General features: G+C 46.5%; 1 protein-coding gene across 1 annotated transcript in view; it reads left to right on the forward strand.

Moving 5' to 3' along the window:
• Positions 1 to 19558, forward strand: part of LOC129556551 (cilia- and flagella-associated protein 337-like) — a 136556-nt gene that overhangs the window by 32079 nt on the left and 84919 nt on the right. The window contains 4 exon segments of the mRNA XM_088842823.1: positions 8380 to 8424; positions 16590 to 16635; positions 17329 to 17414; positions 17416 to 17531. Coding sequence (XP_088698949.1) covers positions 8380 to 8424; positions 16590 to 16635; positions 17329 to 17414; positions 17416 to 17531 — 293 coding nt within the window.

Here is a 19558-nt window from a genome sequence, read left to right on the forward strand (position 1 = left end):
AGTCACTCAAGCTTGTCCGATCCTTTGCGACCCCATGAATCACAGCACGCCAGGCCTCCCTGTCCATCACCAACTCCCGGAGTTCACTCAAACCCACGTCCATCGAGTCGGTGATGCCATCCAGCCATCTCATTCTCTGTCGTCCCCTTCTCCCCGTGCCCCCAATCCCTCCCAGCATCAGAGTCTTTTCCAGTGAGTCAACTCGTCGCATGAGGTGGCCAAAGTATTGGAGTTTCAGCTTTAGCATAAGTCCTTCCAATGAACACCCAGGATTGATCTCCTTTAGAATGGACTGGTTGGATCTCCGTGCAGTCCAAGGGACTCTCAAGAGTCTTCTCTAGCACCACAGTTCAAAAGCATCAATTCTTTGGCAATCAACTTTCTTCACAGTCCAACTCTCACATCCATACATGACCACGGGAAAAACCATAGCCTTGACTAGACGGACCTTGGTTGGCAAAGTAATGTCTCTGCTTTTTAATATACTATCTAGGTTGGTCATACTTTCCTTCCAAGGAGTAAGTGTCTTTTAATTTCATGGCTGCAATCAACATCCGCAGTGATTTTGGAACCCCCAAAAATAAAGTCTGACACTGTTTCCACTGTTTTCTCAACTATTTCCCATGAAGTGATGGGACCAGGTGCCATGATCTTTGTTTTCTGAATGTTGAGCTTCAAGTCAACATTCTCACTCTCCTCTTTCACTTTTATCAAGAGGCTTTTGAGTTCCTCTTCACTTTCTGCCATAAGGGTGGTGTCATCTGCATATCTGAGGTTATTGATATTTCTCCCAGCAACCTTGATTCCAGCTTGTGCTTCTTCCAGTCCAGTGTGCCTCATGATCTACTCTGCATATAAGTTAAATAAGCAGGGTGACAATATACAGCCTTGACGTACTCCTTTTCCTATTTGGAACCAGTCTGTTGTTCCATGTCCAGTTCTAACTGTTGCTTCCTGACTTGCATACAGGTTTCTCAAGAGGCAGGTCAGGTGGTCTGGGATTCCCATCTCTTTCAGAATTTTTCACAGTTTGTTGTGATCCACACAGTCAAAGGCTTTGGCATAGTCAATGAAGCAGAAATAGATGTTTTCCTGGAACTCTCTTGCTTTCTCCACGATCCAGCGGATGTTGGCAATTTGATCTCTGGTGCCTCTGCCTTTTCAGGTGGCCAAAGTTTTGCAGCTTCAGTTTCAGCATCAGTCCTTCCAATGAATGTTCAGGGTTGATTTCCTTTAGGATTGATTGGTTTGATCTCCTTGCTGTCCAAGGGACTCTCAAGAGTCTTTTCCAACACCTCAGTTCAAAAGCATCAATTCTTCAACGCTCAGCCTTCTTTATGGTCCAACTCTCACGTCCATACATGACCACTGGAAAAACCATAGCTTTAACCATGTGGACCTTTGTTGGCAAAGTAATGTCTCTGCTTTTTAATATGCCGTCTAGGTTTGTCATAGCTTTTCTTTCAAGGAGCAAGCATCTTTTAATTTCATGGCTGCAGTCACCATCTGCAGTGATTTTGGAGCCCAAGAAAATAAAGTCTGTCACTGTTTCCAGTTTTTCCCCATCTATTTTTTCCTTCGCACCGCCCCCAGCTCAGGGAGGATCCCCTTCAGTTCTGGGAGAAATCCTCCTTCTTTTATGCTTCTGCCTGCCAGGCCACTCTGCCCCCACCAGGACCCTCCTGCTTGCCCACCTTGCTCCAGGCCTTTGCACCATTACTTCTTTCTGAACATCACAAGAATACATTTACCTCAGGGCCTTTGCATTTGCTGTCATTACCCCCAGGAGTGACCTTCCCTTCAGAAATCCATGTGGCTCAATCCAGTGTCACCTACTTCTCCAAGAGGCCTCTCTGACCATGAAAATACGCTCTTCCACCCCAAGACTCAGATTTACTTAATGCCCTCACCCTGCCTTATTTACTTCCATAGCAATTAGCATCATCTGACATGTGATATATTTATTTGGCTATTTATTTCTTACCCCCCCCCCATTAGAATATGAGCTCCACAATGGCAAGAGTGTTCTCTGTTATATGCCATCAGCATAAAACCACACTGGGCACATGGTATTATAGTCAATAACTTTGAAGAATAAAAGAATAATGGCTTGGGGGAGCCTAGCCTATGACAGACCGTGGGCGAGTCGCCAGCCTTCGTTCAGCTGGATAACAGAGCCAAGAGTGGGTGAGGAGCCACCCTGCATTTGGCTGGCTGGGCAACCAAGGTTCAGAAATCAAGGAGGCCAAGGGCAGTGGGGAGAGTGTGTCTGGAGCGCTAGGACTGAGACAGGAGCCCTGTGGCCTCCAGGTGAGGCCTCCAGATCTTGGCTGGGACTTGGAGGCCAAGCACGCAGGGTGAGTGAAGGCCACCCTGAGGAATGTGGGCAGAGCACGCAGGCCAGACCCACTGCATCCAGCTAGAGCTTGACTGTCTTCTGGTCCACACTCGTAGTGACAAGTGTGGGAGACGATCGCTCAAAACTTTATAAAGGATGCTTTCTAAGTAAGCCCCTTCCACATACGTGTGCCAGGCACTATTTGGGTGCTGTGGACACAGCAGGGGAAGAAGCAGATAAAAGCTCTGCTCTCAAGGAACTTCCGTCCTAGTGGAAGGAGACAGGCAATAAGCTCAGTGAGGAGTGTGTTAGGAGGTGACAGCAAAGGAGAAGATATACAGCACAGAAGGAACTAGAAATTATGCAGGGGTGGGGGTAGGGCAGTGCTCACGGGCACCACTGGGGGGGACTTGAGGGAAGAGCAACAATGAGCTGCAGGGGTTACAGGTGAGGCCGGAGGCTGTGCGGTAGGCGTGGGGCCTGGGGTTTGCTGGGAGTTGAGCATGGCCAGCCTGGAGTGTATGAATGCATCAACAGCAAAGATCGGTGTAGCTTATTATAGGCCCAACACTGCTTTGAGCACTCATGACATGTTAGCGAGTGAAATAAGCAACAACCTTTGCTCTAGTGGAGCCTGGCTTTCAGATAATAAACCATCAACACAATAGATGATTACATAGGGTGTTGGAAAGTGATAAGTGCTGAGAGAAGCACCAGGGGAGGGCATCAGAAATTTGAGGTGGTCAAGGTGTGCACGTTGGGGGCGTCAGAGTCATCAGAATAAAAAGTGGAGTCAGAGCTCAAGGTGTTGGATGCACTTGTCAGTGGCTCACGTGTAGGCAGTAAGGGCTGAGTCCTGGGTGTTCAAATCTGGGTCACCAGCATCAAGTGCACGCAGCAGCTAGAAAGACGAGGAACACCCAGAATTTCCACTGGAAGTCACTGCAGTTTTGTCCAAGGTGGACAAGCCAGATGGGAATGCTATTGAGTGGGAATAGGAAGAGAGAAATGGAGACAGCAGGATCAACCCCTCTTTCAAGTAACTTTTCTGTAAAGGGAAGGAGAAAAATGGGGTAATATTTGGTAGGGGAAGTGGACTGAGACCAAGTGTTTTTTATCCTCTCCAACGAGAGTAATTAGAACACTTTTTTGTGCTGATGGGAATGATCCAGAATATCAATGGTGCAGAAGACAGAGGGGAAAAATGCTGAACAGCAGGCAGATTGGGTAGGCAAAAAAGGATGGGATCCAGCACACATGTGAAGGGCTGACCCCAAGGAGGAACCAGGGACGCAAAGGAAGCCTAAGTGGATGGATCCATACGCAGGGAAGTGTGTGCATGCATGCTGGGATCTGATGGAGCCTGTTTTCGTTTGTTTGCTCATTTTTAATTTTTGGTTGTGCTGTATCTTCACTGCTGCACGGGCTTTTCTCTGGCTGTGAGGGTTACTCTGTAGCTGCAGTGCACAGGCGTCCCATTGCGGAGGCTTCTCTCATTGTGGAGAATGGGCTCTAGAGTATGTGGGATTCAGTCGTTGGGGCACTTGGGCTTAGTAGTTGCGGTTCCCAGGTTCTAGAGCACTGGCTCAGTAGTTGTGGCTCACAGGCTTAGCTGCTCTGTGTCATGTGGGATCTTCCTTGACCAAGGATCAAACTCTGTCTCCTGCACTGGCAGGCAGAATCTTTACCACTGAGCCACCAGGGAAGCCCCAGTGGAGCCTGTTTTAAGGGTTTCCATTTTCTTGATAACTCAGAAGCAAGATCTTCATCTGAGAATGGACATTGGGAAGAAGCACTGGAGATTTTCAGAGAAAAGAGGAAGTGTGAAATGGTCTTGGAAAGTGGGGGATGAGAATGGCTGCCAGGAAGCACTGAGAACTTATTTGTGGTTTGTGGTCATGGATTTCAAGTCAGACCACTCAGCACGGCGGTGTGGTTTGTCGCCAGCCACATTTTCATGTGAGTGCATGCAGGGGGTGGGTGGAAGTCAGTTTGAATCAGGGATGTACTTTTGCCAGGAAAGAACAGCAGCAACAAAGAGAGAGCTGGGGTGTAAAGGAGGAAGTGGTTATAATTGACTGTGGAATTTAAGCCAGGTATGAAGGAAAATGAGGCATGGAAAGGGCAGTGAAAATGTTTTCAGACCAATGGATGAAAGTCCAGGAGTTAGAGCTGGAGTACAGTGCAGATAAACTAGAAAGACTGGAGTTTGAAATGGAGGTTTTGCCGGGGCTCCAGGTATTACTGAGGACAAAATCAAGGGTACAACCATGGCTGTGAGTGGCTTAAATACGATCGAAGGTAAGACGATTGAGATGGAGGGGAAGGAAATGAGACACCAGTAGACTGGATGGATTATTCATGACTGATATTCAAATCCCAAGAATTATTTGCTGGGAAGAATGATAATGTGTGCAAGGAGTTGAATTTTATTTTATATTTTATAACTTCTATAGAAATAAGAGGTATAGAGAACAATTGGGGGTCTAAACGGGTCTTTTTATAACTTAGTGAAGAGCCTCTGTTCTTTGTCTTTTTGAGGGATGTGCAGGATTTATTATTATTATTTTTGTAATTTATTCAACTGCCCAACTGTTCCTATTATTTCCAACATTATGCATGGGTTGAACTGGTCTTTCCTGGGAAAAGCTATGGCAGACCTTTGCAGGTGAATATGGCTTTGTAAGGGGCTTCCCAGGTGGCTCAGTGGGTAAAGAATCTGCCTGCAATATAGGAGACACAGGAGACACAGGTTGGATCCTTGGGTCTGGAAGATCTGTAGGAGGGCATGGCAACCACTCCAGTATTCTTGCCTGGAGAATCCCATGGACAGAGGAGTCTGGCTGGCTGCAGTCCATAGGGTCACAAAGAGTCAGATACAACTGAAGCAACTGAGCACATACATAGGCACGTGTCTTTGTAACAGGAGTATCTTGGCTGTGAGGAACTTGACTCTTTGCTATCTTTCTCACTTTTTCTCTAAGGAAGAAATTGATTGGTAGATAATTGATTATTCCCAGAAATAACCTTAACAAGAAATGTGTGAGATATATCTAGAGTGATAACTTCCCTTCTGCATGCGTGCATGCTAAGTTGCTTCATCAATGGTGAAGAGTTGCATCCAGCTCTTTCTGACCCTATGGACTGTAGCCCACCAGGCTCCTCTGTTCGTGGGATTCTCCAGGCAAGATTACTGGAGTGGATTGCCATGCCCTCCTTCAGGGGATCTTTCAGACCCAGGGAGTCTCTTACGTCTGGTGCGTTGGTAGGAGGGTTTTTTTTTTTTTTTTACCACTAGTACCACCAACAGCCTTTCTTTAAAAATGTAAAAGAAAGACCAAATAAAAGGAAGCAATTTTGTTCCTGAATGGGAAATTTTAATATTGTGAAGATGTCTCCTCTCCCCAAATTAAATGTCAATTTCAGTGGAATTCCAATGAACATATCTAAGAGATTGTTTTGAAGCTCAACAAGTTGATTCTGAAGTTCATCTGAAAGAGTAAATATGTGAAAAGAGCCCCCCCAAAAAATGTTGAAAATAAATAAGGAGGTAAGATTGGAACTACAGGCTATCAAAGCAAGCTGTTAAGTTATAATAAATGAAAGAGCTAGTGCAAAGGAGAGACAAATAGATTGATGCCAGACATATACATAGGGAAAGTAGTATCTAATAAAACAAGTGTTTCAAATTAGTGGGAGAACAGTCTAACAAATAATTGTTAGCTATTTATTAGGGGAAAAAATTAAGTCCTTAAATCACAGTATACATAAAAATAAATTCAAAATAAAGATCTAAATATTTTTTAAGTAGATACTAGAAGAAAATACAAGAGACCATCTTAATAAAATGAGGGTGAAGAAAAGTCTTTTGCAAAAGCAGAACTGTAAAGACAGAAGTCCAGAAAAGATTAATGGACAGATTTGGCAGCAAAACTTGAGGAATAGTCTGTGCAGTAAAAAGATTAAAGTGTAAGAATTTTCAGGATAAGCAAAATGTATTTATTTGTGTGTTTTTTTTTTTTATTAGTAACTACAATGTCCAAGGGAGAAGGCAATGGCAAGCCACTCCAATACTCTTGCCTAGAAAATCCCATGGATGGAGGAGCCTGGTGGGCTGCAGTCCATGGGGTCGCTAAGGGTCGGACACGACTGAGCGACTTCACTTCACTTTCACACATTGGAGAAGGAAATGGCAACCCACTCCAGTGTTCTTGCCTGGAGAATCCCAGGGACGGGGGAGCCTGGTGGGCTTCCGTCTATGGGGTCACACAGAGTCGGACACGACTGAAGTGACTTAGCAGCAGCAGCAGCAGCACAATGTCCAAAACAGGATGACTCTTGAGAGTCCCTTGGACTGCAAGGAGATCCAACCAGTCCATTCTGAAGGAGATCCATCCTGGGTGTTCATTGGAAGGACTGATGCCAAAGCTGAAACTCCAATACTTTGGCCACCTCATGCGACGAGTTGACTCACTGGAAAAGACTCTGATGCTGGGAAAGGTTGGGGGCGGGAGGAGAAGGGGACGACAGAGAATGAGATGGCTGGATGGCATCACCGACTCTGTGGACATGAGTTTGGGTGAACTCCGGGAGTTGGTGATGGACAGGGAGGCCTGGCATGCTGTGATTCATGGGGTCGCAGAGAGTCGGACACGACTGAGTGACTGAACTGAATTGAACAGCAATGAATATAGAATAGAATAAAAAATAAAACATATGCACGTGCATGAATGAAGGTGACGGAAAAACATAGGGAAACAAAATCAGTGAACAAAATGCACTCTATAATACCCTTAACAATTGTTAGAAATGAATAGCCTATTTTTCTTTGAGTTTCCTAAAAGCCAGAAAAAAGAAGGAAGCAACATCCACTGGCCACTTGGTAGGGTCTATAAGATATCAATTAAGGTGTTTAAGACACATACAGATTTCTGATACTGACACAGGAAAAGAAGTGTCTCTTGTAGGTTCCTTCTGTCTCTGGAAATAAGAGTAATAAATTAATCTAATTCAAAGTGACAAATTATTTGTTAAATTTAATGTAGCCACGTATGGGGACAGATGGTTACTCGACGTATGGTGATCATTTCATAATGTATGCAAATGTCGAATCATTCTGTAGCATACCTGAAACTAACATAATATTGTATATCAGCTGTGCTTCCAGAAAAATGTCATGTAGCCACATAATGTAGCCACATAATGTCAGACAAGCCTTCATCATTATTTCCCAGATACTGGCAGGCCTCCACCTCATGTATCCACTCAGCCCCTTTACTGGTTTGACAAGAAATCTAACCACACCAAGCATTTAGTGATTTTTGCAGACAATACTGAGATTTGAGGGGTCACTGGGAAAGGTAACACACTCAGGGTCTTGCCACTTTTTTGGCCACTGTCCATACTCCCTCCTCCTATTCTTTCTCAGCCCCATCATCCCCTCTTCCAGCCAATTCCACCCAAGCTCACATCTTCATCAGCAACTATTTTCTCTCCCACTGGCCCTGGCACCAGCCGGTGGGCACCCTACCCTTGAAGCCAGCCATTTACCCAAAGTGGAGCGGTGTAGCATTTCCCCATGAAAATCTGGCCACTATCCTTCTTGGACACCAGGATTAGGGCGTCAGTGCTCCTTCTTCCCTACTCCCTCCAACCCCCATCTGATGGGGGAGACGCTGACCATGTCAGGCAAGCCCCTGCCTCTCCTTCCAGGCTGGCCAGTGTGGTTTGGAGGTCTCCTGACCAAGAGGGTTTGTCAGCCCAAGCACCCCCTTTCAGTTAGCTCTCAGCTCTGGCACTGGCTTTATAAGTAAGTTTCTTATTTTAATTACGAACCTACACAGTGGAAGGAGATGATTAAATGAAGAGAAATCTGAAATCACTTCTGATCTGGGTGAAGTAAACAAGTGCCTATGTCTAAGACTGTTCTGCAAATAGAACATAAGCGTGACACAGAGGACAGTCTTTAGGTCCCCCTCCCCCGAGCTGCTGCTGTGCTCCATGTCTGAAGATGTTTTCTTTTTTTCCTTCTTTGCTCTCATTACGAGGATCCTGACAAGTGCCTGCTTCTCTATGGTGATGATCAGGTAGGTGTGGAGGGCAGGCGGGGGCATGAGGGAGCAGTCAGCACTGATTCAGGGGCCAGAAGACCATCTGCTGTCCTTTCAGGGAGGAGCAAGGGGGAGGGAAGCGGGTGGGAGAATCTGTTTCTGGAAGGCAAGGCACAAGTAGAGGAAAAGAGAAGAGGAAATACAGCGTTATGGCAAATGCATAAAATTCTAACAAGTAACGTGTCTGACTGCCGGCCTCTGCCTGGTACTGTGCTTGCGTCTTCAATCCTCTCACCACCGCCATCGGGCGATGCCCTCACTGCCATTTATGATAACAGGGACACTGAGGCACAGAACAGTCACATGGTCTCCCCAGGTTACGTGCTGCTAGGAGGCGACACAGCTGCATTTGAACCCAAGCAGTCTAATCCCAGCCTGCATTTAACTACTGTGCTTTACTGGCTTTCAAGTAAAACGAAAGGGATGTTCCAGGTAAATGTGTGAAGAAACAGGGCTGAGAAGGAAGGAATCACTCGGAAAGCTTTAAAGTCGGAGCACAGTGGGAAACACACGTCTGGTTTAACTCCCATTAAGCAGGGGAGGCTCCTGTTAATCAGGGCCAAGAGGAAGGGTCCAGGAGGGAGGAAACCTTTCTCTGGATTTTGCTTTACAATTAGAAATAAGGTTTAAATGCAAATTCTGGTGGGAGAGGAGACCAAGTGATGTAAACACAACCAAGGTGGATGGTGTGATGTCCTAGAATCTTGAAGAGCATGTTGGAACAGGACAAAGACGCCCATCAGGAAGGTGCCAGAGACTTGGATCGGGGGTGGGACTGAGGAAGAAGGGAAAGGGACCCTGGCCAACTCTGATATCCAGCTGGTTTCAATTTCAAACTTTGCCTATATGTGGCCTTTCTATTTTCCCTAGAACCTTTGAAAGCAGATTTAAAAAAAAAACAAAAACAAAAACTGAGCAGCCAAGAGAGGGCAGGTGGGTGATTCTACAGAGCCCTGCAGTCCAGGGCCCTGCATGGTGGGAGTAGGGACTCTGCACTCACTGCCCAACTCCAGGGGGCGCCATTCACACAGACTGCAGCATGAGTGGTCTGGATCCCTGGATATGCACTGCTGCAGCTTCCAAGGCCTGGAATTCCCCCCAGTGGACACTGGCACGGGGATGGGATGGGAGAGGGAACCCCACCCCACCCGCACCCCCACCATGCTTATCCGTGCCCCCGTGGTCACCAGCCCCAGGCGATTGTTAAATTCAGCTGCCCGGCTCTGTCTGTCCATCGCGCTGCAGTCCTGGGTGCGGTCCAGCCCGGTGACTGGCAGCAGTCCAACAGAAGCCAGGGAGGCAAAGCCAGGGCCCCATCCGGGCAACACTGCCTGTTCATTATAATGCAAGTTCATTGGTAAAAATGCAAATGATCCATTTCACTTCATCCTCCTGACAGACTGTGCTGGTAGCAATAACGGGCTGCTCCTTGCACCTGTCATCACTGCGGCACTGCTCACTTTGTGTAAAAGGCCTGCCACACTTCAGGTGTATATATAGCAACCGTCATTAAAGCTGCCTGGGGGAAACCCGATCATTCACTGCCCCCTAGTGGACCGGAAGTGAATGACCCCATAGACCGTTCCTTTGATTTAGGTTCCAAGCAAATCAGTTGCATTTTGTTTTCAGGAATAGATTGCAGACTATGCTGCTTTAATCCTTGTAGCTGTGGTTATGGTTCTTAATTAACAGCACTTTAATAAGATAAAGAGTCAATCATGGGTGGCTCTTTGTGGAACTATATTTGAATGTTTAAAAGTCTGGACATTTTTAAACAGTATTGAGCCTTTCTTCGCTGGATGTTCATTTTTTAAAAAAATGAATTTTCTTTAGGTGGATAAAAAGCTTACAGTGAAGATATCATTAAGGAGCTCACCTTGCCATCTCACAAAATTATGAGTTGTGCCCAAGAGAGAAATTAGTTTCTTTATGAAGCAGATGCACTGACTCTGGCTGTTTTATCACATAAGGTCCCCTAAGCACTCTTTGTCAGCTTTCAAGGTCTTCACATTTTGGCTACTTCTTGATGGACAAGTGTCCTTGGAATCAGGGACACAGTCAGCATAAAGGAAGCTACAAAGACAAGGGAAGCCTGGTTTATCATCGTCATACCACAAAGGCCGTCTTGATGAGTGACCGACTATTCTTGGGCTTCTTTCTTTGCTTCATCTCATCTAGGATCGTGCACTTAAAGATCATTTAGAAACACTCATCAGTGTTGCATTCGCCATACTAAGAAGCATTAATTTTTTTTAATTGAAGTATAGTTGGTGTACTCTGCTGTGCCTATCTCTGCTGTACAGCAAAGGGACTCAGCTATACACATACAGGCATTCTTATTTTTATATTCCTTTCCATTATGGTTTATCACGGGTATTGAATATAGTTACCTGTGCTATACAGTAGGACCTTGTTGTTTATCCATCCTGTATATACTAATTTACATCTGCTAATCCCAAACTTCCAATCCCTCCCTCCCCTGCCCACCTCCCACTTGGCAGCCACACAACTGTTCTCTGTGTCTGTGAGTCTGAAGAAACTTTTTTCTTAAGGAGGTGAATAATCTACTTTTATACCCTTTCTGAGCTGTTTGAGTATTGCAAGGACTTGAACAGATTGGCGACTATCTTGAAGTTCAGTGAAATCATTTCTCTGAAATTTTGGCATATCTACTACTAGAATATTATAGATACTAGAATAGCTCCCTTTCCATAACCTGGACTCTTGCCACAAAGACCTCCATTAATAAAGTCTAGGCCAGCCATGTCCAAAGCCATCTCTTCTATATACAGATTAGCTTTTCACCTGTATATCTAAAACAATGCTAGTCATGTGCCATCCTTGGGAGAACTGAAAATAATAGTCCCCTGGATCATTTTCTGTGCTTATTGGTACAAATGAAGAAACTGGGCAGTTACCTCAGATGGTTACCTAAGAAGTGGTATCTGGGTGAGATTAGTATGTGGGTAGTGATAAGTTCCCCCCTAGACAGCCTTGTTCATTTAGCTCATTTATTTTGGCCTGACTCTAGGGTAGACATAGTCCTGATGACAAGAAACCTCTAAGAGAGAAAAGCGCTGGTAAGGAAGCCTTAGTGTGCAGACGCAGAGCAGAACTCAAACTTTTCCATATCTGTGTAGATCAGAGTCCATAGTAAGTGAAGTGCTTCGAGTTCTTCCTAAGCAGACTGTAGTTTTCCTGAGAATGTCACAGGAAGAGCTGCTGGTGATTCATCAGGTTAAACTTTTCCTCCTTAGTCAGAAAAAAACAGCTATCCAGTGTGGAAGGCCAGAGGGTTCTAGGACCCAGAGGGAGGGGGTGAAAGGAAGCAGGCTTGTTTACTGACTGGTCAGTACATTCCAACCATGAAACTTGAATGGCTGCTGAAGAACATAGTGAAAGCCTCAACCTATGGAAACTTTCAATCCAATAATAAAAATTAAATAGGTGTGGGGTAGAACTTACCAGAGAGAAATGGGTCAGTAGGGCTGATTCCTGTAGGTCCTCATACCAGTCCAATGAAGCTCTGTGGCTGCCTGTTTTATTAAAACTGGGCAACATGCCCATCAAGTGGTTCCATTTGATTTTGGCTGACCTAGTTTAAATCAGTCAGTCAACATATCTTGTAGAACCAGAGGTCCCAGAACAAGGTGGTCATCTGGTCTACCCCCCAGCCTACTCAGCCAATCTCTTTGATACATCATCTCTAAAGAGGTGCTTGAGTCAGGACTGAATTATGTGCTAGAGGCAGGGAGATGGGAAAACAGAGTAGGGTTGTAGGTGAAAGCTAAGAATATTCTTTCATCCACATTGGAAATTTGACAACCTAATTAGAAAATCCAAAGTAAAATACATGGGAAATGATTATGAAGTACTTTGGCCACCTGATAGGAAGAGTCAACTCATTGGTAAAGACCCTAATGCTGGGAAAGATTGAGGGCAGGAGGAAAAGGGGACAACAGAGGATGATATTGTTGGATGGCATAACCGATTCAATGGACATGAACTTGGGCAAACTCCAGAAGACGGTGAGGGACAGAGAGGCCTGGCATGCTATGGTCCATGGGGTCACAAAGAGTCACATATGACTTGGCGACTCAACAACAACAAAAAAAGAAGGCATGTGGAACTCCACCAGTATTTCTGCTCTCTGACCTTATCCTGGTGCTTCCTCCTATGATGATCACCTGCCTCCCTGCATGTGGGAGGTGGGGGAAGTGGTACAGCAGGCGGAAGTGCACAGTGACAGCCCCCGCCTCTGGCTGGCTGTCATTCAGCCAAGAAGCTGGCTTTCCTTGGGGCCGCACACACGCCCTGCTACCGCGTCTTCTCCAGCTGGCCTCTGGCCAAGCAGCCTCATTGGTGATACCAAGCAAGTTTTATGTACGAGTGTCAAAGCTGCTGTTGCTGCAGTAAGTGTAACCTGGCCTTTCATGCCTCAGTCTAGACAGATGCAGGATTGAATAAAGGCTTCCTCCAAGCCCTGTGTCACGTTGGCCATCTGGAATGCAGCCGACCACTCATTTAGCAAATTGCTCTGTTTAAATGCAGCTGCTGTGTCTCAGTGTTTCTGTTCCTAACACAGATCGCATGATTCCCCTGCCTTCATTTGTCTAGCCATTCCTCTCAATCTGCCTGGCAACTTAAAGAGCCTGTCAATGTATGACAAGGCACTTGACCTGCAAGATTTCCAAGCCCAGGAGGAGCATTTTTATTGTGCTGGGCCATCCTTTCCTCAAAAGCAAGGGCACCTTGCCTGTGCTCCCCATCTTAATGAAAGCCACCTTTATTAAGAATCCCATTAAGCTCCACAGGGCCCAGCTCTCCAACACTGTAAATATTACCCTTTAGAAATGCATCCGGAGGCCCGGTGCAGGCAGCTGGCCCAGGAGCAAGTCGGGAGGTGACCTCAGACCTCAGATCTCTGTGGACAGAAGGGTGTTGTTTGCCAGCCTGCTGCCTCTCCTTTTGGAAAGAGGGATTACAATCATTAGCAGATAATGTCAACAAAGCCCCTGAGATGATTTGAATGAGAGTTGGAAGCAAAATGATTGCAGACTAGCAATGAGTGCTGAGTGCTCAGGTTTGTTTTTTTATACTTTGGTTTTCTTTTCTCCAAAGGAAGAATAAAAAAAGGGGACCACCAAAGCTAAGTGGTTTATTGTCAGTATGTCACTGGTCACTGAAGCCTGGTCTTTATTGTCATCTGCTATTTATCAAGCAAATAATCCTGGTGTGACCACTGCTTTCTTCAGCTGCTTAACTCAATTGGCGTCACAGTACCTTTAAGTCTAGAAGTCGCAAGCCAAAAGAAACGAGTGTTTATTCAATAAATACCTGCTCCACCCTGAGCTAGGCTCACTGGAAAAGAAAAGAATTGTACAATAAATGATCTTTGCCATTGAATCATTTGGAAGATGAAACAAATACAGAGTATTTAGCACAGGACAGATGAGTGGTATGTGGGCTTTGGGATCAGACTTCGTGGGTTCAAATCCCAGATGCAGTATTAGGCAAATTCACCTTCTGAACTTCAGTTTTCTCAAGTGAAAAACTATGTGGGCATTTATCTCTTGGGGTTATTTTTAGGAGAGATTGAATCAATTTTGCACAGTGTAAAAATTCAACAAACCTTACTTATGGTAGTTAAAGAATACACATTCTTGACTATGTATACTAGAGAAATTCAGAGGGAATAAAGAGCATTTTGGACTTGGGGAAGTGAAGCAATCTTAATAGATTATCTAGATCCTGAAGAAAATATAAACTCTGGGTAGAGAGAGGGATCTGATGTGAGCAAATCTTAGAGGTAAGGGCAGAGTAAGAGGGTGGGACAGCTGGTGGTCCAGAGGGAAGAGCTCCCGTTTTGGGGTGTCGGGGTGGAAATGTAGAATGAATGAGGGGCCACGTTGATGGAGGATCTTGAAATTAAGTGAAAGGGTTTTTCCCTAGTCTAACTGGTGGCAGGGAACCTTCACAGTAATCTTAGCAGGAAAGTGGCAGAGAGATAGTCATGGGTTAGAAACACTCACTTGGTGCCAGGAAATCAGTGGTTAACTGGATAAGTCAGGACTGGGGAGTCAGGGTGCAAGCTCTGTTCTGGCCCAACAGACAAGGGTTAAGTGGAGGTGGCCCCAGGGTGGATGGGGTGGAATAATGCTGGGGCTCTCTTCCCCACAAGATAGACCTGATGCCTCGGTAAACACCAGGAGGGAGAGAGGGATGGAAACTGCAAGAAAGCCATTTTTACAGAGCATGATTTCTGTGTTGGGCTTCCTCAGCCCTCACTTTATCCAGGTCCCAGCATGGTCCTCAGGGCACCAAGAGACTCATAGGCTCCCGGGAACTACACAGCCTGACAGAAGAGGGGCAAAGGGGAGCTGTGTTCCAGCCATCGGTGTGGTTTATACAAGTGGAGAGCGTGACGTCCTGCACATTCAGGGTCGTGTGGGAAACTGTGATCCCAGCTCAGGGTTTGGGGTAGAGAGGCAGACATGCACACCACTGGCTTAGGAAGACAGCTCGGCTGTGATGCTCCTGAAGCATGAGAGAGGGATGGAGGGAGGGCGTGGGATCGTACTTTGGAAGAAAAGAGCGGAGGGCTGAGATTCCAACCTTAGGGGCACAAAGAAGGAGCGGAGAGGGCCTAGAAACCAGCAGCAAACGGGGGCAGAGGGGTGTCCGGGAGGAAAGGGCTCCTTAGTAGCCAAGCATCCAGGGAGCTCAGGGAAGGTGAGCGGCTGAGACAGTTGCATTCTATGTCTTAGAAAGGGAGCCTGTAGTGAGAAAAATGTCGGTAGAGGAACAGGGAAGCCAGCCTGCAGGACTCTGAGGAGGGGACGTGAAGGAAGACGATGACGCATGAACTAGGGGAGAGGTGCGGAGAGAGGGCAAAAGGACGCCATGGTTTCCTGGACATGGTGAGTTTCTAAATCACACTGTAACGGCAGGGGGAAGTGACCCGACCCGGGACAGTGATGCGATTCTCGCTAACATATTATGTGCTAGAAAGGTCTTACAGAAGACACGTGACACAGAACTTTTGCTGTATGTCACACTAAGGTTAAAAAAAAAAAGAAAACACAGCATCCTGGGATTCTTTTTGTATCCAGACTGAGCAAGAAAATGACGTTGCCTGCTGCAAACTTCACAGACTGTGATCTAAGACCACAGCCTGATCAGACACTGATCTCCCCGAGCTCAGAGACCACATGAAATGTAATGAGTCCAGAGTTGATGCCTCTCAGGACTCCTCTTACCCTGGACATGCCATTCAAGCTCTTCCTGCCCCAGTCTTCTCATCTGTAAAATGGCAGTAATAAAATCGCCTACCCTAGAGGATCATGTTGAATATTTAATGGATAAGGCATGCAAAGCAGCGAGGTAGAGAAGTGTGTGTGTGTGTGTGTGTGTGTGTGTGTGTGTGCTCAGTCATGTCTGAATCTTTGCTACCCCATGGACTGTAGCTCACCAGGCTCCTCTATCCATGGGATTCTCCAGGTAAGAATACTGGAGTGGGTTGCCATTTCCTACTCCAGGGGATCTTCCTGACCCAGGGATCGAACCCGAGTCTCCTGAGTTTCCTACATCGGCAGGTGGGTTCTTTACCACTGAGCCACCTAGCTAGAGCAGTGCCTGGTGCTTGTTCAAGGAAGTATTTAGTCATGGGACACTGGAACACTATCAACAAACTTGGTTTCGTATGAAAGACAGCGAGTTCTGTTGTTCTACGTGTTTTCCATGTTTTCTAGTGTTTTCCTCGGTGTCAGGTGCTGCTCCCAGTGCAGGTCACTGTGTCAAGTGTGCCACAGTGATCCGGGTCCTCCAAGTATACTGTCCCGTGCAATAGGGAGGGGGCTCCCTGTGACCCCAGTCCGAGCATTTGGACGGGGGAGTCTTGTCCAAGCTCATGCCTCGCTCAAGGTTACACAGCTCCACTTGCTGGATATGAAAGCCCATCTGTTTGGGGAGAAACAGAGATGCCTGAACACTATCCACTCCCTCTTAAGTGGAAAAAGATCACTTGTTGTTTCTGCTGAGAGAACCACAAGCTTTTAGTGTGTGGGAAATAAATGGAATGTGTTGGCTTTTTACTTCTGAAGGGAATTTATTTTTCTTCTCTTTTTTAAACTGTGTTGCAGGGATGTGTGAGCATTCTGTTTTTGGCTTCTGTCGGTGAACTATTAAGGTAAATATTGACGTTCAAGTCTAATTTCTAAATGAAGGGGAATAACATGTTTTTTTAAAGCAAGGACATAATCTCTTTATGTAACTGTTGCCATGGGGTAAGAGAATAAACCCAGAAAAATGCTCTTAAGATAGCTGAGGGTTTGGCTTTGTTTTTTCTTCTTTCTAATTTTCTCTTTCCCACCCACTACTGTACTCATTTGTCGACTCTTCTCTGATGTTCCCCTCTCGTGGATACCACTATGGACCTCCAAAGTGGGGACATTTATTCATTCATTCAAGAAATGTTTCCTGAAGATATATCAGCTCATTCTGCTGGGTTCAGAGGACAGAGCAGTGAAACCAAAACTAGTCATGGGAAAAAGGCAGTATGGACATTTTAAGTAAACATAAAATCTTCAGAGAGAATGGTGACTGCCACCCGGCAGGAGCTCGAGACCTGGCTTCAGGAGAGGAGAGTCGGGTGTGAGACACGCCGTCCCAAGCTCTGCCCCCCTGGCTCGGCCATTGCCAGACCCCACGGCTGCCTCGGCGTCTTCATCCATAACCCAGATGGTACTGCCTGCACCCTCTCTCCTCTCAGAAGGGGTTCTGAGGTTTGAACGAGGTCATTCAGGAATATCTAGAAGGAGAGCAAGGAAGGTTAATCACCAGGCTGATCTGACTGAGGTCACACCTTAGGTTCCTCACAGGGGGGAGGTCACACCCCAGGTCCCTCTCAGCGGGGAGGCCACACCCCAGGTTCATCTCAGGGGGAAGGTCACACCACACCCTTAATCACTCAAGGAAGACGTCACTCTAGATCAACTGTGCTGTCACTGTTGGTGGCTAGGGACCTTGAGAAAGTACCTCCCTTCAGCCTATCACAGTGACACTGGGGAGAGAGAGGCTTGCAGGTGAGAACAGTCCTGGTGGAACATGCAGAGGCCGTCACACTCTCAGGAGTGGTGAATCCAGATGCAGAGCAGGCACGCAGAGATATGCAGACGTCCCCAGACACCAGCAGGCCCTCCACCAACACTGTCCCACAGACAGACATTCTAGAGGACCACTGACACAGTCCCACAGCTCCCCCCAAACCTTCAGAGACACCTTCACATTCACCGCATAAATGGTCTATAGATATCAGTAGTCACACTCACATTTTGCCACACATTTCCCACTGTCACCACACAGAGACTTTGTAGACACCCACACATATTCCACAAACACTTCAAAATATACCCCCAAACCCACGTCAACAGCCCTCCACAGTTCTCCCACAGATTTCCCACACAGTCTCTAATTTCATCCCACAATCTCCCAAGGAGACACTCAGGAATTCCCTAGAAAGCCACCCTGCCCTCCACACTCGAAAGGCCCAGCACAGTCACCTCCAATACCTCTCACAGGCCAGACCATACGTGGCACCCTGCCCAGACCCTCTGCTCAGGGACAGCCCCGCATCCAGACCTGAGGCACATGCACACACAGCCTTGTCCACACACACACACACACACACACACACACACACACACATACAGGCCCAGCTCAGACACACGAGCATGTCCACCCCTCTCCCTGCACTACCACACCATCTTCACAGACACACTCTCAGGCTCACCTCACAGGAACACTCCCCCAGACCCATGAACGTGGACTCTCACAGGCCCAACAAACACAAACACAGACACCTCAGCTTCCTGTCTTCAGCTTTCATTTCAAGCAGTCTTCCAGTTGTCATCTTAAAAAATCAGTAACAGTCCTTTAAAAGTTGTTTAAGGACAACTGAGAATATGGTGTGACCCTCTCTGGTGCTGGGGAAGGGGACAGAAATCCCCTGAAATGAGGTCAAATGGTGCCCATGAGAAAGCCAGCAAGGGGACTCTTCCCGCTGTGCCCTTCAAGAGTGGCCAGCACCGCCCCTGGGCCGAGGTGTGACTTCTGGGACCTGCTGGTCCCTTTGTCCCCCAGGGGCCTCGTTCAGGAGACAATCTGTCCTGACCCCTTTCTCATGGGAGACGTCGTCCTGCTCCCAGAGACAGCTTTCCTCCCACACAGCCCTTTAGCTGGTCTCCTCACAATATAAAAGCAGAGGAAAAAAGAGGTGACACTCTAAAAAAAAATCCTCAAATTCTCTTAGAAAAATAGGCGCTTCCACAGAGGAGTAGATTGTGGTGGCTGCTAGCAGGAGGAGGGGAGAGACAAGGAGATCAAAAAGAAAACCAAGAGGACGGATAAAGGGATTAGGATGCAAGAAATAGCTCAGGCCAGCTGGTGGCCATCTGGGGGCTGCGGGGAAAGGGAAGAACAAAGTTGCTGAGTTTCCAGCAAGTGGGTGCAGTTTACCGTGAGAGGAGGTTACTGCTTTGAGGAACAGGAAAGAAGCCAGAGCCACTTAAAAACAGTCGAGTGGTTTCCCTAAGGACTGGATTGCAGGCCTAAAGTGTCTGAGGTATGGTGCTATAGAGACCTTGTCTCTGGTTATCAATATAAAAATGGACAGTGGAAAATGGGAAAGAAACTTAGATGTACCTCAGATTAGACTTTTTTTAAAACCTCAAATAAGATTCTAAGGATGGTCAATGACTATAGGATAAGCCATAAATTATTGTAATCAATTATTTTGCTTTTGGTAAAAATTTTAGGTAAATTGAATGTATTTTCATAGAGGCTGTATATAGACGGGGCTTCCCACATGGTAAACAATTTGCTTGCCAATGTAGGAGACACAGGTTCTATCCCTGGCTCCGGAAGATCCCCTAGAGAAGGAACTGGCAACCCACTCCAGTATTCTTGCCTGGGGAATCCCATGGTCAGAGGAGCCTGGCAAGCTACAGTCCATGGGGTTGCAAATACATGGGAAAGAAATAAATTATAAAATCAATATGTACTGGGCAATATAAAAAGACCTGTCCCACAGAGAACTGAAGGTAACCTCACT

Source organism: Moschus berezovskii, chromosome 13 (genome assembly GCF_049115385.1).
Source record: "Moschus berezovskii isolate FMDL1 chromosome 13, NW_MosBer_1.0, whole genome shotgun sequence".
NCBI lineage: Eukaryota > Metazoa > Chordata > Mammalia > Artiodactyla > Moschidae > Moschus > Moschus berezovskii.